This window comes from Urocitellus parryii, chromosome 9 (assembly GCF_045843805.1).
Source record: "Urocitellus parryii isolate mUroPar1 chromosome 9, mUroPar1.hap1, whole genome shotgun sequence".
Classification (NCBI taxonomy): Eukaryota; Metazoa; Chordata; class Mammalia; order Rodentia; family Sciuridae; genus Urocitellus; species Urocitellus parryii.
The window spans coordinates 131750822-131767212 of NC_135539.1; the positions used below are offsets into that span (position 1 = coordinate 131750822).

The 16391-nt window shown below is 52.3% G+C and overlaps 1 protein-coding gene across 1 annotated transcript in view; it reads left to right on the plus strand.

Annotated features, from left to right (window-relative positions):
* Nmnat2 (nicotinamide nucleotide adenylyltransferase 2) overlaps positions 1–16391 on the plus strand; it is a 137624-nt gene that overhangs the window by 106934 nt on the left and 14299 nt on the right. The window contains exons 2-8 of the mRNA XM_026392894.2: positions 202–290; positions 1103–1170; positions 3326–3404; positions 8201–8330; positions 9727–9807; positions 11213–11257; positions 15243–15319. Of these exons, the coding sequence (XP_026248679.1) occupies positions 202–290; positions 1103–1170; positions 3326–3404; positions 8201–8330; positions 9727–9807; positions 11213–11257; positions 15243–15319 (569 nt within the window). The remainder of the gene's footprint in view (positions 1–201; positions 291–1102; positions 1171–3325; positions 3405–8200; positions 8331–9726; positions 9808–11212; positions 11258–15242; positions 15320–16391) is intronic.

Genomic DNA, 16391 nt, shown 5'->3' on the forward strand with positions numbered 1-16391 from the left:
CCTCTTGAGTTCTAAATCCTTTCGCTTCAGGGGCTTCCATAACCTTTTGAATCACCAGCATTTGCTTTGAAAGTTGACACTTCCTATTTAAATGGCAAGAAGTAAGCCTTAGCAGTAGAGAGCTGAACATATTGATTTCAATTATCACCTTTAATCCACACCTTTCCTCTTGGTCACGTGTGATTTTCTTCTCTTAATTAGAAAGAGCCAGGGATTATCTGCACAAAACTGGAAGGTTTATCGTGATTGGCGGGATCGTCTCCCCGGTCCACGACTCCTATGGAAAACAGGTGAGTCTCTTCCTTTGCCCTCTGCTCCTTCCCCCTGCCTCTCTCACCTGATTGCTCCTCTGGATAAAACTGCTCCCATGGTCTGCGATGCTAAGATCCTTGAAAATGCAAAATACTCACAGAGTCCCGTCCGAGTGCCCCTTGTCTCAGGACATCAGTTAGACCTGAATGAGTGGGTGTTGGGGCAGCAGCTGGGAGCAACTGCTGCCAGAGACAGGCAGCCACACACAGTGCCATGCCCAGACAGAGCTCATTAGAAGAGGAGCAGACACGCCCGTGTGTTGTCACTTGGCCTCAATGCCAAATTGGCACCTGGTAATGGGTTGAGCAGCCCGGGGCAAGTCTTTGTTGGGATTTTAGGAGAAAACAGCCTATGCCTTTAAAAATCTGATTTAAAATTCTTTTGCCTGCCCCTACCTTCCTGTGTCACTTTTCCTGGTCATACCCCTTCCTCCCACAGATACCTGTGGTAGGTGTTGGGGGAAGCCACCTGTGCTGCCGGACTGTGCCATAAGACCAGGCTGAGTTAGGTCTCCCCTCTGTGCAGGGCACACTCCAGCTGCCTCAGAAACCGTAGCTTATCCATCAGCCTGGTTGAGCTGGTACCCTCCCCACATCCATCTTCCTTTTTCCTTCCCCTCACCGCTTCATGCCTGTCTGTGGGGCAGATGGACAAGTAAAGGGGTCACAGCTCTCATTCCCTCTCACCACCAAAAACTGGTGGCACTTTGGTAACGGGCTGGCTTGGGCTGCCGTTCCAGGGGTGCTGTGGGGAACAGGGGCCTCCCAGTGACTGCTCTGTTGCTTCCCAGGGCCTCGTGTCCAGTCGACACCGCCTCATCATGTGTCAGCTGGCCGTCCAGAACTCCGACTGGATCAGGTAGGGCTGGCCGCAGGGGGCCGGCAGGCCCTGAGCTCACTGTGGGGGGGGCTGGGAAGTAGGAGGAGCGCGGCAGTACTTTGGACTCCAGGAGGGCAGGGAGGTGGAGGGAGGCTATCAGCCATGGACAGGTCATAGGCAGGTAGACCTCCAGGGGTGGCCCAAGTGAGAACTTCAGTTTTGCCCTCAGCCATCGAGATTTTGAAACTACAGAGAGAACTTTAAGGGTTTCCTCGGCTTTGGCACATCTGGGTCCTGGTGTGATTCTTAGAGCTTCCATAAGCATCACTGGGTTTTGGGGGAGACCTGGCCAGAAAAATCCCCAATACCCCCACTTTCAGCCCTCTTCACTTCCAGTAACTCTCATTTCCTTTCGGAACGTTCCGTGCCCTCGGCAATTGCCCATTCCCGGGACCCACACTGACTCCGGGACAGAGGTGTGGGACCTGTAAGCATTGCCCGAACGGTGTTCAGACTAGGTCACACCCAGAGACCTCTTTTCCCAGTCAGACATGCCCCTAAGATGGCAGTGTTCCCCTGACCCCATCTGCCGAGCTTGCAGCGTAATTAAAGCAAGTTTCCAATAATTATGCTAATTATTCTCCCCTAAATTCCTACCGCTGTCATTTGCATGAGATGATGATGTTTTTTAAAAAGTCGCAGCACACCATTTGTGCTCTCATGTCCCCTGTGGAGAGATAAGCAGCACCTCAAGGTCTCCCCAAAAGGAGGGAGGTGATGGGAAGCTGAGCTCAGACGAGGGGGGCAGGGTCAGCCCAGGAGGGACAGTGGGCGGGCGGAAACCAGGCCAGCCAAGGGAAGCGACAATAATGACTGCACGGTGGTCCTGGCCACTGGAGCGCAGTGAGTTGTGTGAGAAGCATGTGCCCTTTATGGACTTTCTCACCCCCTCGAGACACAGGTAGGTAGAAAGACAGCTGCTCTTTCTCAGATGGGACACAAGCCAGGAGAAGTCAAAGGGCCCGAGCGACAGTCCCTCTGTGGTCGAGTCAGGATTAGAAATGAGGCTTCTCCAGGTCTCCCAGGGAAATGGAGTCCAATAGGGAAAACATTAAGCAGGAGGCTGTTCCTGTTTGGATATGCTTAGAAGATTCTGGAATAATTTCCTTATTCATTCAGTAAATATTTACTGGGTGCCTCCTGGCTGCCTTACACTGTTCCAGGCACTGGTTAAATCAGAATTGAAATCACCACCAGAATTGAGATCTCCAGGGAGTCTAAGAAGGAGCTGTAGAGACGGGAGCTGGCAGGCCCCCAACCCAGGGAGCCTGTGTAGCCAGGTCAAGTGTCTGGTCATCTCTGGCACCTTGTGCACCCAGAACAGGGAGGGGGGCTGGGGATCTGGGAGGAACAGGCTCTGGGCAAAACCCTTTCATAGCTTTCAGTTAGTGCGATCTCATCTGAAAACCTGAGGTGTTTGTGCATGGTAAGGGGTGGACAGGGAATGCTCAGCTGCTAAAGAAATGTTTGAGAAATATCCCAATTTAGCAGCTCATTAAGTTGGCAATTAAGCCCGAGAGCCTCATCAGTCTGCTTACCTCACAAGCTGGCGCGCAGGAGGGGTGACTCTAGGCCTGAGCCTAGGCCTATCTGACTGCTGTGCCTCATGCCCAGGCCTGCAAGGTTCCCCAGTGCTCAGGGAGGCAGACCCAGCTGAGGCTCCAGGATCTTACCTGCCTGGAAACCAGAGCCCCCATCAAGTGGGGGCTTAATCTTTGTCACAATCCTGCAGGATTCGGAGGATTTGCTTTTGTAAATAAGAGCAAGACACTCCACTAAGTACTGTACATATAAAATTTACTAAGTCCTTCTATCAAAACCATAAAATAGTTGCTACTGTTATTCCCATTTTATAGATGGGAAAATGAGGCACTGAGAACTCACCTACCCAGCTGGAAAGGCTGAGGCTGGGGATTTAACCCAGGCAAACTGGCTCCAGCATCTTTTCTCAGAAGCTTATACCAGACTCCTCTCATTTCACAGAAGAGGAAGCTGAGGTCAGCTTCACGCCCAGGTTTTATCTGAGTAGAGATCTAAGCCCTTGATGTGACCAGCTTTGCCCCCTGAGCTATGGTGAGCCCCTGAGCTATGGAGGGAGGAAAGAGTGTGGAAATGGAAACTCTCTCCATGTTAGGGTGGACCCGTGGGAGTGCTACCAGGACACCTGGCAGACGACATGCAGTGTGTTGGAACACCATCGGGACCTCATGAAGGTGAGCCGGGCCCCAGCCAAGGGACGGGTGGACTGCGGGGAGACAGGGGAGGGGCTGTGCCCACAGAAGCCAGGCATCAGGGACAGGGACTGCTGCCTCCTGGCTGAAGAAGGCGTCCTCCTTCTCTGCTGGCTGTCAGAGGGGCCAGTCAGGGGGTGGGGGGCGGCAGGAAGGGAAGTGGTGAATCAGGAAGGAACCCGGAGCAGCTCAGGTGGGGGGTGGGGGCTCCCTGCCTTCCACCCTCTAACTCAGCCTCCCATTTGGATGTGACATGATATTGTTGCCGCTGCGTGTGACTTGGGCAGCTTTCAACAACAGGGAGCAAGTTCAAGGTGGGATAAGGAGACCACAGCTGCAGGAGTACAGAAAGCGAGGAGAAGGGAAGGCTGGGCTGAGAAAGGCAGAGAGAGGTGCTGGAGCTGGTTTGGGCAGCCAGGCCCTCTGCTCCCTCCTCTGCTCCATGGGTCCCCTTACTCCAGGGAAGGCGGCTATGGCCGGGCACCACACACCTGCTGGCCAGTGCGCTGTCAATCCCATTCATTGCTCCTCACAAAGCCTCAGGGCAGATGGTGTCTGATCCCTGCTTCATTACCTGGTAAAAGGAAGCCCATGTACCTGAGGTCACACCGTGAGGGCCCAGTGAGCACTGATGGATGATAACTCCCGTATTCCTGATTGGAGCCCCGGGCCTGCGTCTGGGGCCTGTGTGTGTCTGGGCTGCAGACTCAAGGACTGGCTGCCAGGTGAGAGTGGGCTATCCACAGCCAGCAGCACCGACAGTGTGCACAGAAAGCACCCGTCCCAGATCAATACCAACCCATCGGTCCCACAGTGACAAGATGAAAATGGCACCGTCAGTGGCAAGAACCTGATGAACCAAGATGACAAACCATGAACTGGGCTCTCTCCCCTGACTCTGATGTAGAGCCTCTTAGGCCCACACCACCATCAGCAAGCTGTGGTTCCCATCTGGGAGAGCCTCCATCCCATCTCGGCCTGTCACTGTCTTCTCCTGGGGGAGCACCCCCTGGCCCCCCACTCACCCGCCACCCTGCTGAGCTTCCTTTCACTAGACATGAAGCTTTAAGGCTCCAGACCATCCTGGGGAGCCAACAGCAAGAGAAGTAGGGAGGCCAACTGGCTGTTGCTCCATCTATTAAGCCCACCCCCCTTGAAAGTGAGTAGAACTGATCTCCTTTCTGTCCACCTTTGGAACTCTTCACACACATCCTGACTCTTTCCTGATTTCCTGATAGGTCTGTGACACAGAGTCACCCTGACATGCTCCTCGGTGCTGGTCTCAGCCATAGAAATAAAAGACACACCATCTTTCTGCATAAGGATGAGTCAGTCAGGATAGGCTAAGATACGCTGAAGTGACAGGCATCCCTACATTCTCAGTGACATCAGACAAACTTATTTCTCACACTCCATGCCAGCCTAGGGGGGTGGTCACCTGGAGGTCTGCTCTCCTTCTAGTCACAGAGGCCTCAGGATCCATGACAAGAGGGAGGAATCAGGGGACCTTGCAGGCATTTCTTTTCTTTTTTTTTTTTTTTTCCTATGAGCCAAGCACTCATCAAAAAAAATTTGATGAGTTAACATCAGATTATTTATTTTGCTTACACAAAATAAGGACAAGGGAACTTCACTATTTCACCAGTTGAGAATGGCTGTTCTCCCCCCAATCCAGATTTCTCTTGGAGGACCAGATGTGTCAGCTTGGTTTGATTGACTCCATGTTGTTGTTTTTTTTCCCCCTGGAATATTGTCTCTGTTGAAAAACTGGCTTCACAAAGAAGGTGGCAGCAGGAAAATTTCAGAATCCAAAGCTTAAAAATAAGTCTTGGGCAGTGTGGGGTTATTTTCTGTCTCTGGGAGGGATCATCCGGAGTCTAAGGCCTGGAGACAGAGGCAAAGTCCCCAGCCGCCCATCCAGGAGATGTCACTCTCAGTAATGTCTGGTGTCCTGACCTGTGCTCACCCAGGATGACAGTGGGTAAGGAGCAGCAGGTCACAGGGGCCCCCTGACCGTCTGGGAGACAGAGCTCTCCCTGGGTAGACCTCGGGGCTGAGGGTCAATGGCCAGGGGAGAATCATGTCAACGTCTCCCTGCCTGTGGTCCCTGAGGTCCTGGGGCAGGGATGCAGGAGGCAGCTAGTGTCATAAGATGTCCCCACCCCCAGCAAGGTTGGGCACCTGGCTAAGCGAGGAGAAAGTTGGTGTTCCTCCTCAGGGCCTGGCCCCTGCGCTTGGCACCGCCTGAAAGGTGAGGAAGTGACACCCAGGGGAAGGCCGGGAAGTGAGGCCACTGTCACATTCAAGTTCAGGGTGTGACAGCTCAGTCTGCCCCCCAACAGGCCCCATACTCAGCTCCCCTTCATGGGCCACGTCCCTTCTGAGAGTCACGCCCTGCCCTTTATAGGCACAAGGACCCAGAAGTTCCAGGGACACGTCCATGTTTAGGCTCTCGGATCCAGAAGTACCTCAAGTGTCCATGTTTAGGCCCCTGGATCCGGAAGTTCCTCAGACATCCATGTTTAGACCCCGGATCCGGATCCAGAAGTTTCAAAGGTGCACGTCCATGTTTAGGCCCCCCGATCCGGAAGTTCCTTGGGCACACATCCATGTTTAGACCATAGCATCCAGAAATGCCGCAGGTACACATCCATGTTTAGGCTCTAGGATCTGAAAGTGCCTCAGGTGTCCATGTTTAGGCCCCAGGATCTGGAATGCCTCAGGCATCCATGTTTAGGCCCCTGGATCCGGAAGTTCCTCAGGTGCACATCCATCTTTGGGCCCTCGGATCTGGAAGTGCCTCAGTCCTCCATGTTTAGGCTGTGGCATCCGGAAGATCCTGAGGTGCACATCCATATTTAGGCCCCCGGATCCGGAAGTTCCTCAGGTGCACGTCCATCTTTGGGCCCTCGGATCTGGAAGTGCCTCAGGCGTCCATGTTTAAGCCGCAGCATCCTCCTTGCAGGCATTTCTGAGCGCTGGTCATAGTTGTGGCCATTAAGCCTGGCTGCTGTTTTGTTGTCCAAATGACCGGGCTTCCTGGACACTCCCTCTTTTACTCTTGCCCAAAGCATGAGTCTGGACCAGAGAAACTCAGCCAGAAGCCCCAGCTGCTTCTGGCTGATGGGCAGAGGCTGGCTGACCATTTAGGTCACAGATGGTCCCCTGCCTTGGAGCAGAAGCTCGGAGCCGATTCCCAATCCCCCTGAGCCTTCCCAGTTGTGGTGTGAGGCCAGTGCTCCTGGCATGGAGAAGAGATGTGTCAGAGAGACAGGCGCTCGGGGCTGTTTGGAGAGGTCTCTGAGCCACTGGGAGTTGACAAGGGCGAGGGCGGGACATACCGTCAGCCATTTTCTTCTCTGGGAGAGAACAAATCAGTGGGGTTTGTCCAGCAAGAGGGAGAAATTCCTCAGCTAGTTAATAACCAGACCCGTTATTAAATGAGAAAATGTGCCACTTTCTTTTCTGGTGGTAAAAGAATAACAAAAGGAGGCAGACCACGCTCCTACTCCATCAGCACAGCTGGGCAGAGAAACCCACAAAGAGACGGAGAAGATCTGAGTCCACAGCCCCAGCTGGCTCCCAGATGTGGCTGTATGCTGCTGTGACCTTTGCCTATGAGGAGCATGACAAAAGTGACAGGTTTCCCCACCAGACACAGGCTGCTTTTCCAGGGCCCAGAAGGACTTGCGAGCCATTCTGCCTGCGGGGTAGCTGTGGGAGAGGTGCTTTGACGATCATCCCAGCCCTGGAACTTGGGGATCCTTTAACACTGCAGGACTCTGATCCAGAAAGGGTGGTGGGCGGGAGTGGGTGGTGGGCACCATCGCTCTCCAGATGCTGCCTTCAGGGGAGGGATCCTGAGTAAGAAGTGGCCCTTGTGAAGCTAAGGGACTAAATACTGGTCCTTTGTTTCTGCTGCACCATAGCTGGTCTCCCACTCACTCTGGGTGAGGGAGGGTTGCTTCTGGGTCAGCTGTGAAGAATGCTGTGTGATCAGCTCTACGTTTTCTGCAGCCCTGGGGAAAGCAGCAGGCCTGATAGCACAGGATAATGAAGAATACACATCGAATTTCCGCTTGGCTCTGGAATGTGTATTCACGCCGCCGCTGAACAGGCCAGAGAGGGCTCAGAACCCACCCACTCGCTTCCTGCAACACGAACACAGCCCATTCTGCCTGGCGCTGCTCTCTTGCTTGGCTGTGTTATTGACATCTCTGGCCTGAAGAGGCTGCAGGTGGCCATAGTACCTCGTGTTTGCATGACCTTTCCCAAGCTCGCGGAGCCCTTTTGCAGACATGATCTCATCTGAGCCCCATGAAGCAGGCAGGGAGAACCGATATTCACGAGACACAGAAGGTTGTCCTTTCTGCTGACACTCACAGAGTTTCTGCCATCTGTCAAGCCCTCCATAGGCACAATGCATGTGCTCAGTAATCCTACCACAGTCAAAAAGGCAGGTAAATTGTTAGACTTGAGTTGAGACTCAGGACAGATGAAGTAACTGTCCAACGTCATGTAGCTCAAGGGAGGCAGAGCCCAGATTTGAATCCGTGTTTGTATAGTGACATATCCCATGCTTTTTCCTCTGAGCATCCCTGTCACCTGACAGCCTAGTGACCACATGGTGCAGTTGGATCTAGAACTGATGCCCAGGGCTCTCCCTCAACTCTGCGCACTCTGATGGACAAACTGATGACCATTTGGAGACAACTGGGAAACGCTTTTCAAAGTCACTTAGCTAATGTCACAGACTCAGTCCTTCTCCTTCTCCCTAGAGGGTGACCGGTTGCATCCTGTCCAATGTCAACACACCTTCCATGACACCTGTGATCGGACAGCCCCAACATGAGACCCCCCAGCCCATTTACCAGAACAACAACAACGTGCCCGCCAAGCCCACTGCAGGTAGGAGAATGTTGGTACAGTTCGTTTCAATCTTCAGAATCACTTAGAGGACGCGCTAAAGCATTCACAGCGGGGCCCGACCCAGAATTTGATTCAGTAGGCCTGGGAGAGGGAGGAGGATTTGTATTTTTAATAAGATAATGCTGATGCTACTGGTCCATGAACTGTGCTTTCAGAACTGTTAATAGAGAGCATCACCATTAGAGAGAGAGAGAGAGAGAAATGATGGTGTGCATTCTTCTTGTGCATTTAAATAGAATTACATTAACTAGAAATTAAATATACAAAAAGGAGCATTTTTCTCTGCCTCTGCCAGGGAGGTCGAAGGTCTTGCACAAGGCCACACGGTGAGGAAGTGGCAGGGACAGGATCCATACCTGGGCACTTTTAGTCACCTCATTAGACAGAGAACAAAGGCCACCAGCACTTACTGACCACCAAATACTATGTGTCTGAACAGTGCGCAGAGCTTTCTATATGTTTCTCATTTACCGCAGTGATTCTACCCACAGGTGCTATATTCCCATTCACTAATACAAAACGGAGATTCACAGTACAGGTTGCTAATTGCCTATGGTCGAAGGGCTAGAGTTCATACTAAGTACTGTCAGGCTCTAAGGTACACACTCAAATTATTCTAGGCAATTCCAAGAGTCAGATACTACTGCTTTTCAAGCCTAGGGATCATAAGCTGTCATATTTTGGTCTATTATAAACTGGGTAATTTGCAAAGAGTCAGAATCTCAGTTTGCATACAGCTACTTGTGGGGGGGCTCAGAGAAAATTTCTGGACTGGAGCCCAGAGAGATAATTGAATACCAGATCTCTCTCAGCCAGATGAGATTTGGGTGTTACTTACTGTCCAGTGGATAGAGCCTGTCCTAAGGATAGACTCACGACAAACCCAGCGAGGAAATGCTCATGATATAAAAATGAGAAAAGCCAATAGCATAAATACCCTTTAAACGTAGCATCTGTGCACTTATGTCGAGACACCTGCAAACATACATTTTAAAAATGGAGGAAAATCATCGCTCCACCAATATGTTAGTGGTGATTATCTCTGGAGGTGGGATTAGGGCTGCTTTTTGTTTCCCTCTTTATATATTTTCCTCTTCTAAGTTTTCCAAGTTTTCAAAACGGTCATGACCATGACTAGGAAATAGATTCCAGTCTGTGGCTCACCGGGCTTAGGCGTTGTGTTCACCTTGGACTGTGATCAAGGAGATGGAACTTTTGTTGTGATCTTTCTGTTCTTTCTCTCCACCCTCCTCCTGCCTTCCGCTCCCAGCCCCACCCCACCCCCAGTGCACCCCTCCTGTTGACAGTGGGCCCCAAGTGTAAGTTGTGAGTGGTTCTCTCCCTCTGTCCCTGTCTGTCTTGCTCTCTCCCATAGCCAAGATCTTGGGGAAGGTGGGAGAAAGCCTCAGCCGGATCTGCTGTGTCCGCCCACCCGTGGAGCGCTTCACCTTCGTAGGTAAGGAAGCCAGGGTCTTCCTTTCCCGTCCTGTTTCCTTTCTCTCCTCCCTCCCGTCATCAGCAAATAGCCACAAGCACCTACGCTCTGATCTGAATATGATCATAGCGTAGGTGCTTGTGGGTATAGATAACATTGAAATTCTAACCCCCAAGGTGACAGTTTTAGGCAGAGGGGCCTTTGGAAGGTGACTAGGTCCCAAGTGGAGCCCTCGTGAGTGAGATTTCTGCCCTTACCAAAGAGGCTCCATGGTGAGGACCCGGTGCGGGGTGCTGTTCATGAACCCAGAAACACGTCCTCACCCGTCACCACATCGGCCAGCACCTTGATCTTGAACTCCCCAGCCTCCCGAATGGTGACAAATACATTTCTGTTGTTTGAAGCCACCCAGTTTATGGCATTTTGTCATAGCAGTCTGAATAGACCAAGACGACTTATGGTCGGGTGACCACTTACAGAGCAATGGTTGGAAGAGGTGAGCAGGACGATTCCAGGCTCACGGTGCCAGTCTGTGATGGGATCCCAAAAGGCCTGGCCCCCTGGTCTTGCTGCCTGGGCAGATTTCATGGCCTTTGCCCTCCTCCAGGCTGTGCTCATTCCTTATCCCACACCCCACAGAATGTGTCTGTCCACCTAAAGGGTTTTGATCAAGAAACTGTCCACAGGCCAGAATCTGCCCCTGGCTGGCAGTGCCTGTCCTACCAAGAGGCATGAGCTTTTCCCTTCAGCTCTGTCTTTTTCCTGTTCCCCCAAAGCTCCTCATGGAGGAGAGTATCAGAGTCCCTGGGACTTTCTTCTGTGAACCCCCAATTTAATTGCAGACCCTAAGCCCCGGACTTTGATCCCTTGATTCTTGGGAGCTGACTTCCCCCATTTCTGAGGTTTCCAGTTTCAGGCATGATGAAAAAGAACTCAGGGATGATGAAGGAGGCGGGGAGGCACGGGTGAGACAGCGTCCCGCCAGAGGCTCTGCTTTCACATCTTGCTTCGTGCTGTCACTACGCTCTGCCACACAAAAATGACAATGTCCCCAAGTTTCCTGGCTCTTTAAACCAGGTAGCCCTCAAGGAGGAGGGCAGCCTCCTGTGACTCCAAAGCTGTCCCCCTGAGTTTTGAGGCTATCGGTTTGGGGAAGCCTCCGTAAGATACTGCGCGTGTGCGGGCACCTTCTCATCAATGGTTCCCCAGGAAGGGGTCTCGCTCTGAAAATTCCAGAAACAGGAAGTCCTGCTCGGGGAACGGAAGGACACGCTCCCTGTCCATGGTGGGCCAGCCTGGGCCCCACTCACTCTCCTCAGATGCCCCTGTGCAAGGAGGCACGGTCCCCCCATCCCATCCCAGATGCTCCTCTCCAAGGGGGTCTCCCTCCCTGATGTCTCTGTGCCCCTCTTTCTTTCCTCCTCAGATGAGAACGCCAATCTGGGCACCGTGATGCGGTACGAGGAGATCGGTGAGTGGGGGTGCGAAAATGGGGCAGTGGGGCCACCTGCATCCACGAGTGGCACCCTGGGGAGGACAGAGACTTGCAGGGTTCGCAGCAGGATCTGTTCTCAAAAGAGTGCTCTTTCCCAGGCTGAGATCCCATTCTTACTTCTCTTCAACATTTCCTGCCCAGACGCAGGCCAGTTCCTTGGAGGTAGGACTGGATCAAGTGGCAGTTTTCCTTCAGAGCCTCCCCTCCCTCATCTAAAAGAATGAGAGTTGAGCTTTGTACCAGCTGAAGGGACCTTTCTCTTGCCCACAGACACTGCACATGGTCAGGGCCCAAGAGTCACTGCCTTCCATATCAGAGGTTTTTAGTGCTTGAAGGCAGAGAAGGGGGGGGGTGGCAATCACCCCTGCAGCCTCCCTGCAGCCCTGGGCTGGGCTAAGGCACCCCCCTGTCTCTGTGAGGCCCTGTGCCCAACCCAAAGCCAGAGCAGGCAGAGGGCAGTTGCACAGAGCTGCCAGGATGAGAAGGAACCTGTAAGTTGGAAAGTCACTCAGCAAACTGAAATCTCTCCAGGGTTCAACGGTGGGAGACACAGTGAGGGACCAAGTGCCTGAGCTGGGGAAGGGGGTAGACAGTGGAGCTGGAGCTGGTAGAGGTCTCGGGTGACAGGGAGGGACAATGACAACAGGGATGCCTGGATCTCTGGAATGAGAGGACACTGAATGTCCAACAAACACATTCAGTCTTAAATTCTAGCTGAAAAGATTCTTTAGACATCTTCTGCTGCTGCTCTGCTCTCTCAGGGCCTAAGTGACAGCTCCTACCAAGGTCCTGAAGCCTGGGGATGTACCTGAGATCCTCTAGGATCTCCTAAGATGGCCAGGAGTTGTGACATCATTTCAAGATGCTTCTCTGGGTCTTGCTCTCTGATCAGATACACACTGGTGTGCCTGAGTTGGCTCATATTGGTTTGCTTGAACCATGTGAAAAATTTTAAGGAATTTTGCAAAACAATTATTAAACAGTATCGTTACTAAAAAATTAAGTTATTATAATAAATTGTATTAAAAACAAAGATAATGAATACTCCTTACTTCCTAATAATTTTACTATGTTTTAATATCTTTTACTCATCAATACATCACAGTCTCAGGCTGCAGGAAGGAGCACCTGGCTTCCTAGGTTGCTCCCCTAAACAAGCAGGGGAGCTTGGCTCCAGGTTTGAGATCCCCAGAGCATCCCAAGGCAGAGATGGGAGTGAAGATGTTCTACCTCCCTGCAGCACCCGGGCTCTGTATTGGGCCATCCTGCCCAGCTCAGGGAGATGCCCCTCCCCTGCAGAGGGCACCATGGCTGTGGGTGCGTGCGTACACAGTGCCCTGCCGTTGCCCTGTGCCTTCACTTACATTAGCTCACAGTAGCCCTGTGAAAGGCAGAGGTTGCCAGGCCCAAGTGCGTATCTTCTCACTCCCAGCTGCATGGTGAGCCTGTAGTCACTGCCTGTAGATGGAGCTGAAGATGGGTCCTTAAAGCTCTGGCCACCCACCTTAGCATACCCTCTGCTCCCTGAGAGAGAAGGGGTCTGCCAGTATCTGACAGGAAGGCCGTAGGGGAGGAAGAACTCTTAGGTTCTGAGAAAGGAGAGCTGTGTCCACCACTGTCAGATGGACTCAAGGTGTGGCCCAGGTAGCCATTGCTTTGGGGTGCCCTGAGAGTCGGGATGGGCCACAGGGCCTGGTCTGCACATAGCTGGGATTCCTGGGCAGGGAGTGTGGAGGGAGAGGTCTCATCCTGGCTCCTGGTCCTGGATCAGGGTGAACTGGGGAAGGAGGCAGGGTTCAGCGGAGGAAGAAGGGAGCCGGCTTTTTAAAATCCTCTTGCACACTTCACAAGGAAAAGCCATCTTCCAGCTCCTTCAGCACCTGTGATCCCATTTCCACATTCCTAACAGCAGGCTGCTCCTCCAGGGCTGCCCCAGGCCAGGGTCTCCTGGGCAGGAAACAGGAGGTTCGTCCAATAAACCGGGAGAAATCACTGCTGCCCTCCAGTGGTTGCACATGGGACTTCAAGCCCTGCCAGGGCTGCCTAGAGGTGACCTGCCAGAAAAGGCAAAGACCTCACTCAAACTATTTGGTGCTTTGACTTATGAAAACATCACCCATTATACTTGGGTGAGAACGTGAGTCTCTGTTTTGGGAATAGGAAGATTCATTTTCATGGCTGTGAGCAAGGTTTTCAACCTTGGCACTACCGATGTTTGGGAAAGACAATTCTGTGTTGCAGGACCTGTCCTGTGCACTGTAGGGTATTCAGCAGCGTCCCAGTTCTCTATCCACTACATAAGAGGAGCAAACTCCTCTCCTTCCAAGTCTCGACCACCAAAGATGTTTCCAGACACTGCCAAATTGCTCTTGGCAATTGTAAAATTTCCCCCAGCTAAGAAGTACTGGTGTAGGGAAAGCCAAGACCCAGTGCACCCTCTGGATGTGGCCACTGAACTGAACCATCAGGCAGCCAGAGTTTCAGAGCCTCTGGTTTTCAACAGAGAACTGACTTGGAACTCTGCATGGCTCCAGGGAACAGCAGATTCCAGGGATGCACCCATCTGGCTCTTCTCCGCCATACCAAGCCCGGTCACCTCCACAGTGGGGGTAGATGGGCCAGCAAGTCCATGTGATGACATGGACGGGGAGATGCCACCAACTGGGCAAGCATTTCCCCAGGCGCCCCGTGCTGCAAGAGCGGAAGTACCATAGATAGGCACCAAGGCAGGTGGGGGAAGCTCCAGGCAGCCTGCGTGGCCTCTGCATCAGCTCGTTGTTGGCTCATTCACTCGCCAAGTCTGAGCGTCTACTGTGTGCCAGTCACTGTATCAGTAAATATAAAAAATAAATTAAGGTTCCTGCATATAACTGTTCATTAGATTGCAGTACACAGGGAAAATGCAGGAATACTGAGGAGTTAAGATTCTAGCCCTCAGTGAGGTCCGCAGACTGCGCAGACCCTGGGACAATGAGATGTGATGCTGGCACCATCTGTTGTCAGCCAAGCAGCCTTCCACCTGCCTCGGAACCATCTGGACACCTGTCCGCAGCAATGGAAAGTCCTTAGCTAGCTGTGGGGTCTAAGGAAGGCAGAGCCCTCAGCAGGAGACCTCATTAGACAAGAGGCCTGAAAGCCTTGGCTTTTTTTTTTTTTTTTTTATACTTCAGGATTGAACCCAGGGGCACTTAACCACTGAGCCACATCCCCAGCCCTTTTTATTTTGAGATGGGGTCTTGCTAAGTTGCTTAGGGCCTTGCTAAGTTGTTGAAGCTAGCTTTGAACTTGAGATCCCCCTGCCTCAGCCTCCTGAGTCACTGGGATTCCAAGAGTGCACCACCTCACCCAGCAAGCTTGGCCTCTTGACGTGAGAGTCTGGGCTGCCTGGGACCCACAAGCAGACCCCACCCTGCGCCACATCCTGGGCAGAGGGCTTTCCCCCACGGTGTTACCAGATTCCCTGGATTCTTTTTTCCCCATGGCTCAGTTTACTGCCTGTTTAAAAATGACAGTGGGTCTCACGGGGAGAATTCAGAGTGGGCTTAATGAGGGAAGGAAAACAACCGAGAAGCAGGAAGTCAGGGTGCTGGGAAGAGCCTTTTGCTGATGACAGTGGCGATGCCTGTGCTGGCTCAGTCTCTGCTAGGTCTCTTGGGGTGACCAGCCATTCTGGTTTAGCCCAGAAAGACCTATGCTCTGGGCGGTAGGGACAGTGGGCCACCCTTGTGCTCCACTCTCCCCTGTGAGTAATTTCCTTGGGAGACAAGGGTGGTCTGTAAATGAGCCCCAGCAGGAGGGAGGTTCCTGCACTGCTATACCCTGGCACGGGCTGCTGGGAGCCCTGGGCTGTGCAGCCCCCAGGGCCAGTGTGCGGGACGTCTGGGTTCATGAAGGAGGAAGGCAAAGCGGAGTACTCCCAGGCCTTCTCTTACTCCCTCTGCCAACTTTGCTCCCTCCTCAGAGCTGCGGATCTTGCTGCTGTGTGGCAGTGACCTGCTGGAGTCCTTCTGCATCCCAGGGCTCTGGAACGAGGCAGATGTGAGTAGCAGGTTCTGGGGCCCCACATACCTGGGATGGGGAGGAGACACTTGACTTTGGTCTTCCCTCCTCCAACTGGAAACGCTTGCCTCCCCTGAGCTCCCAAGAGGCGATCCGTGCACATCCCTATGGAAGAAAATTCTCACCCACTCCATACTATGCTGCTCCTCAGGGTTGTTCCCATGAAACGCCTGGGGAAAAACATGGTGTTCCAAACACCAAGCTCCAAGTGGTGCTTAGGGTGTGTGTAAGCGGGGGTGGGAAAGGGAAGGATCAAAAAAAAAACCCTTTGCCCTTTGGAGATTGTAGTGTGTGTTTTATTTTCCTTTGATTCCTTCTGAAGAGGTCGTAAAATGCACCCCCTAGAATCCCACTGATGAGAGAAAAGGGGTCAAGAGGGGAGATGATAATGGTAAAAGGTCAGGAGGATCCTCTGGCAATTGACTTGGAAAGAAGCAGTTAAACTTACCCCACTTAGAAGCTCTTGTGGAGATAGCTGAACACCAGCCTGATTCATAAATTCCTCCCTTCTCACATGAATTCCTTTTTTCTCTTTCTCCTTAATTTGTCTGGTAGCCTGAGCCCATGCTAGCTCCCAACCTCCAGCCCCAAGCAAATGGAATTACCAGGGCAGCAATTCCAGACTTAGTGTTTTTTTAAATGAACTCGCTGTGCTGTGTAAATCCTCCAGCTCCTCTGGTGAGGGAACCCATGAGGCCCCCATGGCCCACAGCTCAGATGCCAATCACAGAAATGATGGGTTTTGCAGGAATGGTTAATTAACGAGATAGCCAAATCTGAGGAGCAGGAGCCCCAAGTCTGAAAGAGTGTAGGGTATTTCCAGGATAAAGAAGCAGGGTGGTGTGAGGCATGGTGACATCTTGGCCCTGTGGTGTCAAAAGGTCACCCACTGGACATCCATGCAAGCCCAAGTGGAGGGTCGGTGGGTTCAAATGGCTTGTGCTACCTACGAAAACCGTGTAGACAACCATTTCTACATCAGAGGTGTCATTCATAGCAAAGCTATTAGGAGTGAACTGTTTAGCCTTGGATCTCTGAAACTGGTGATAGA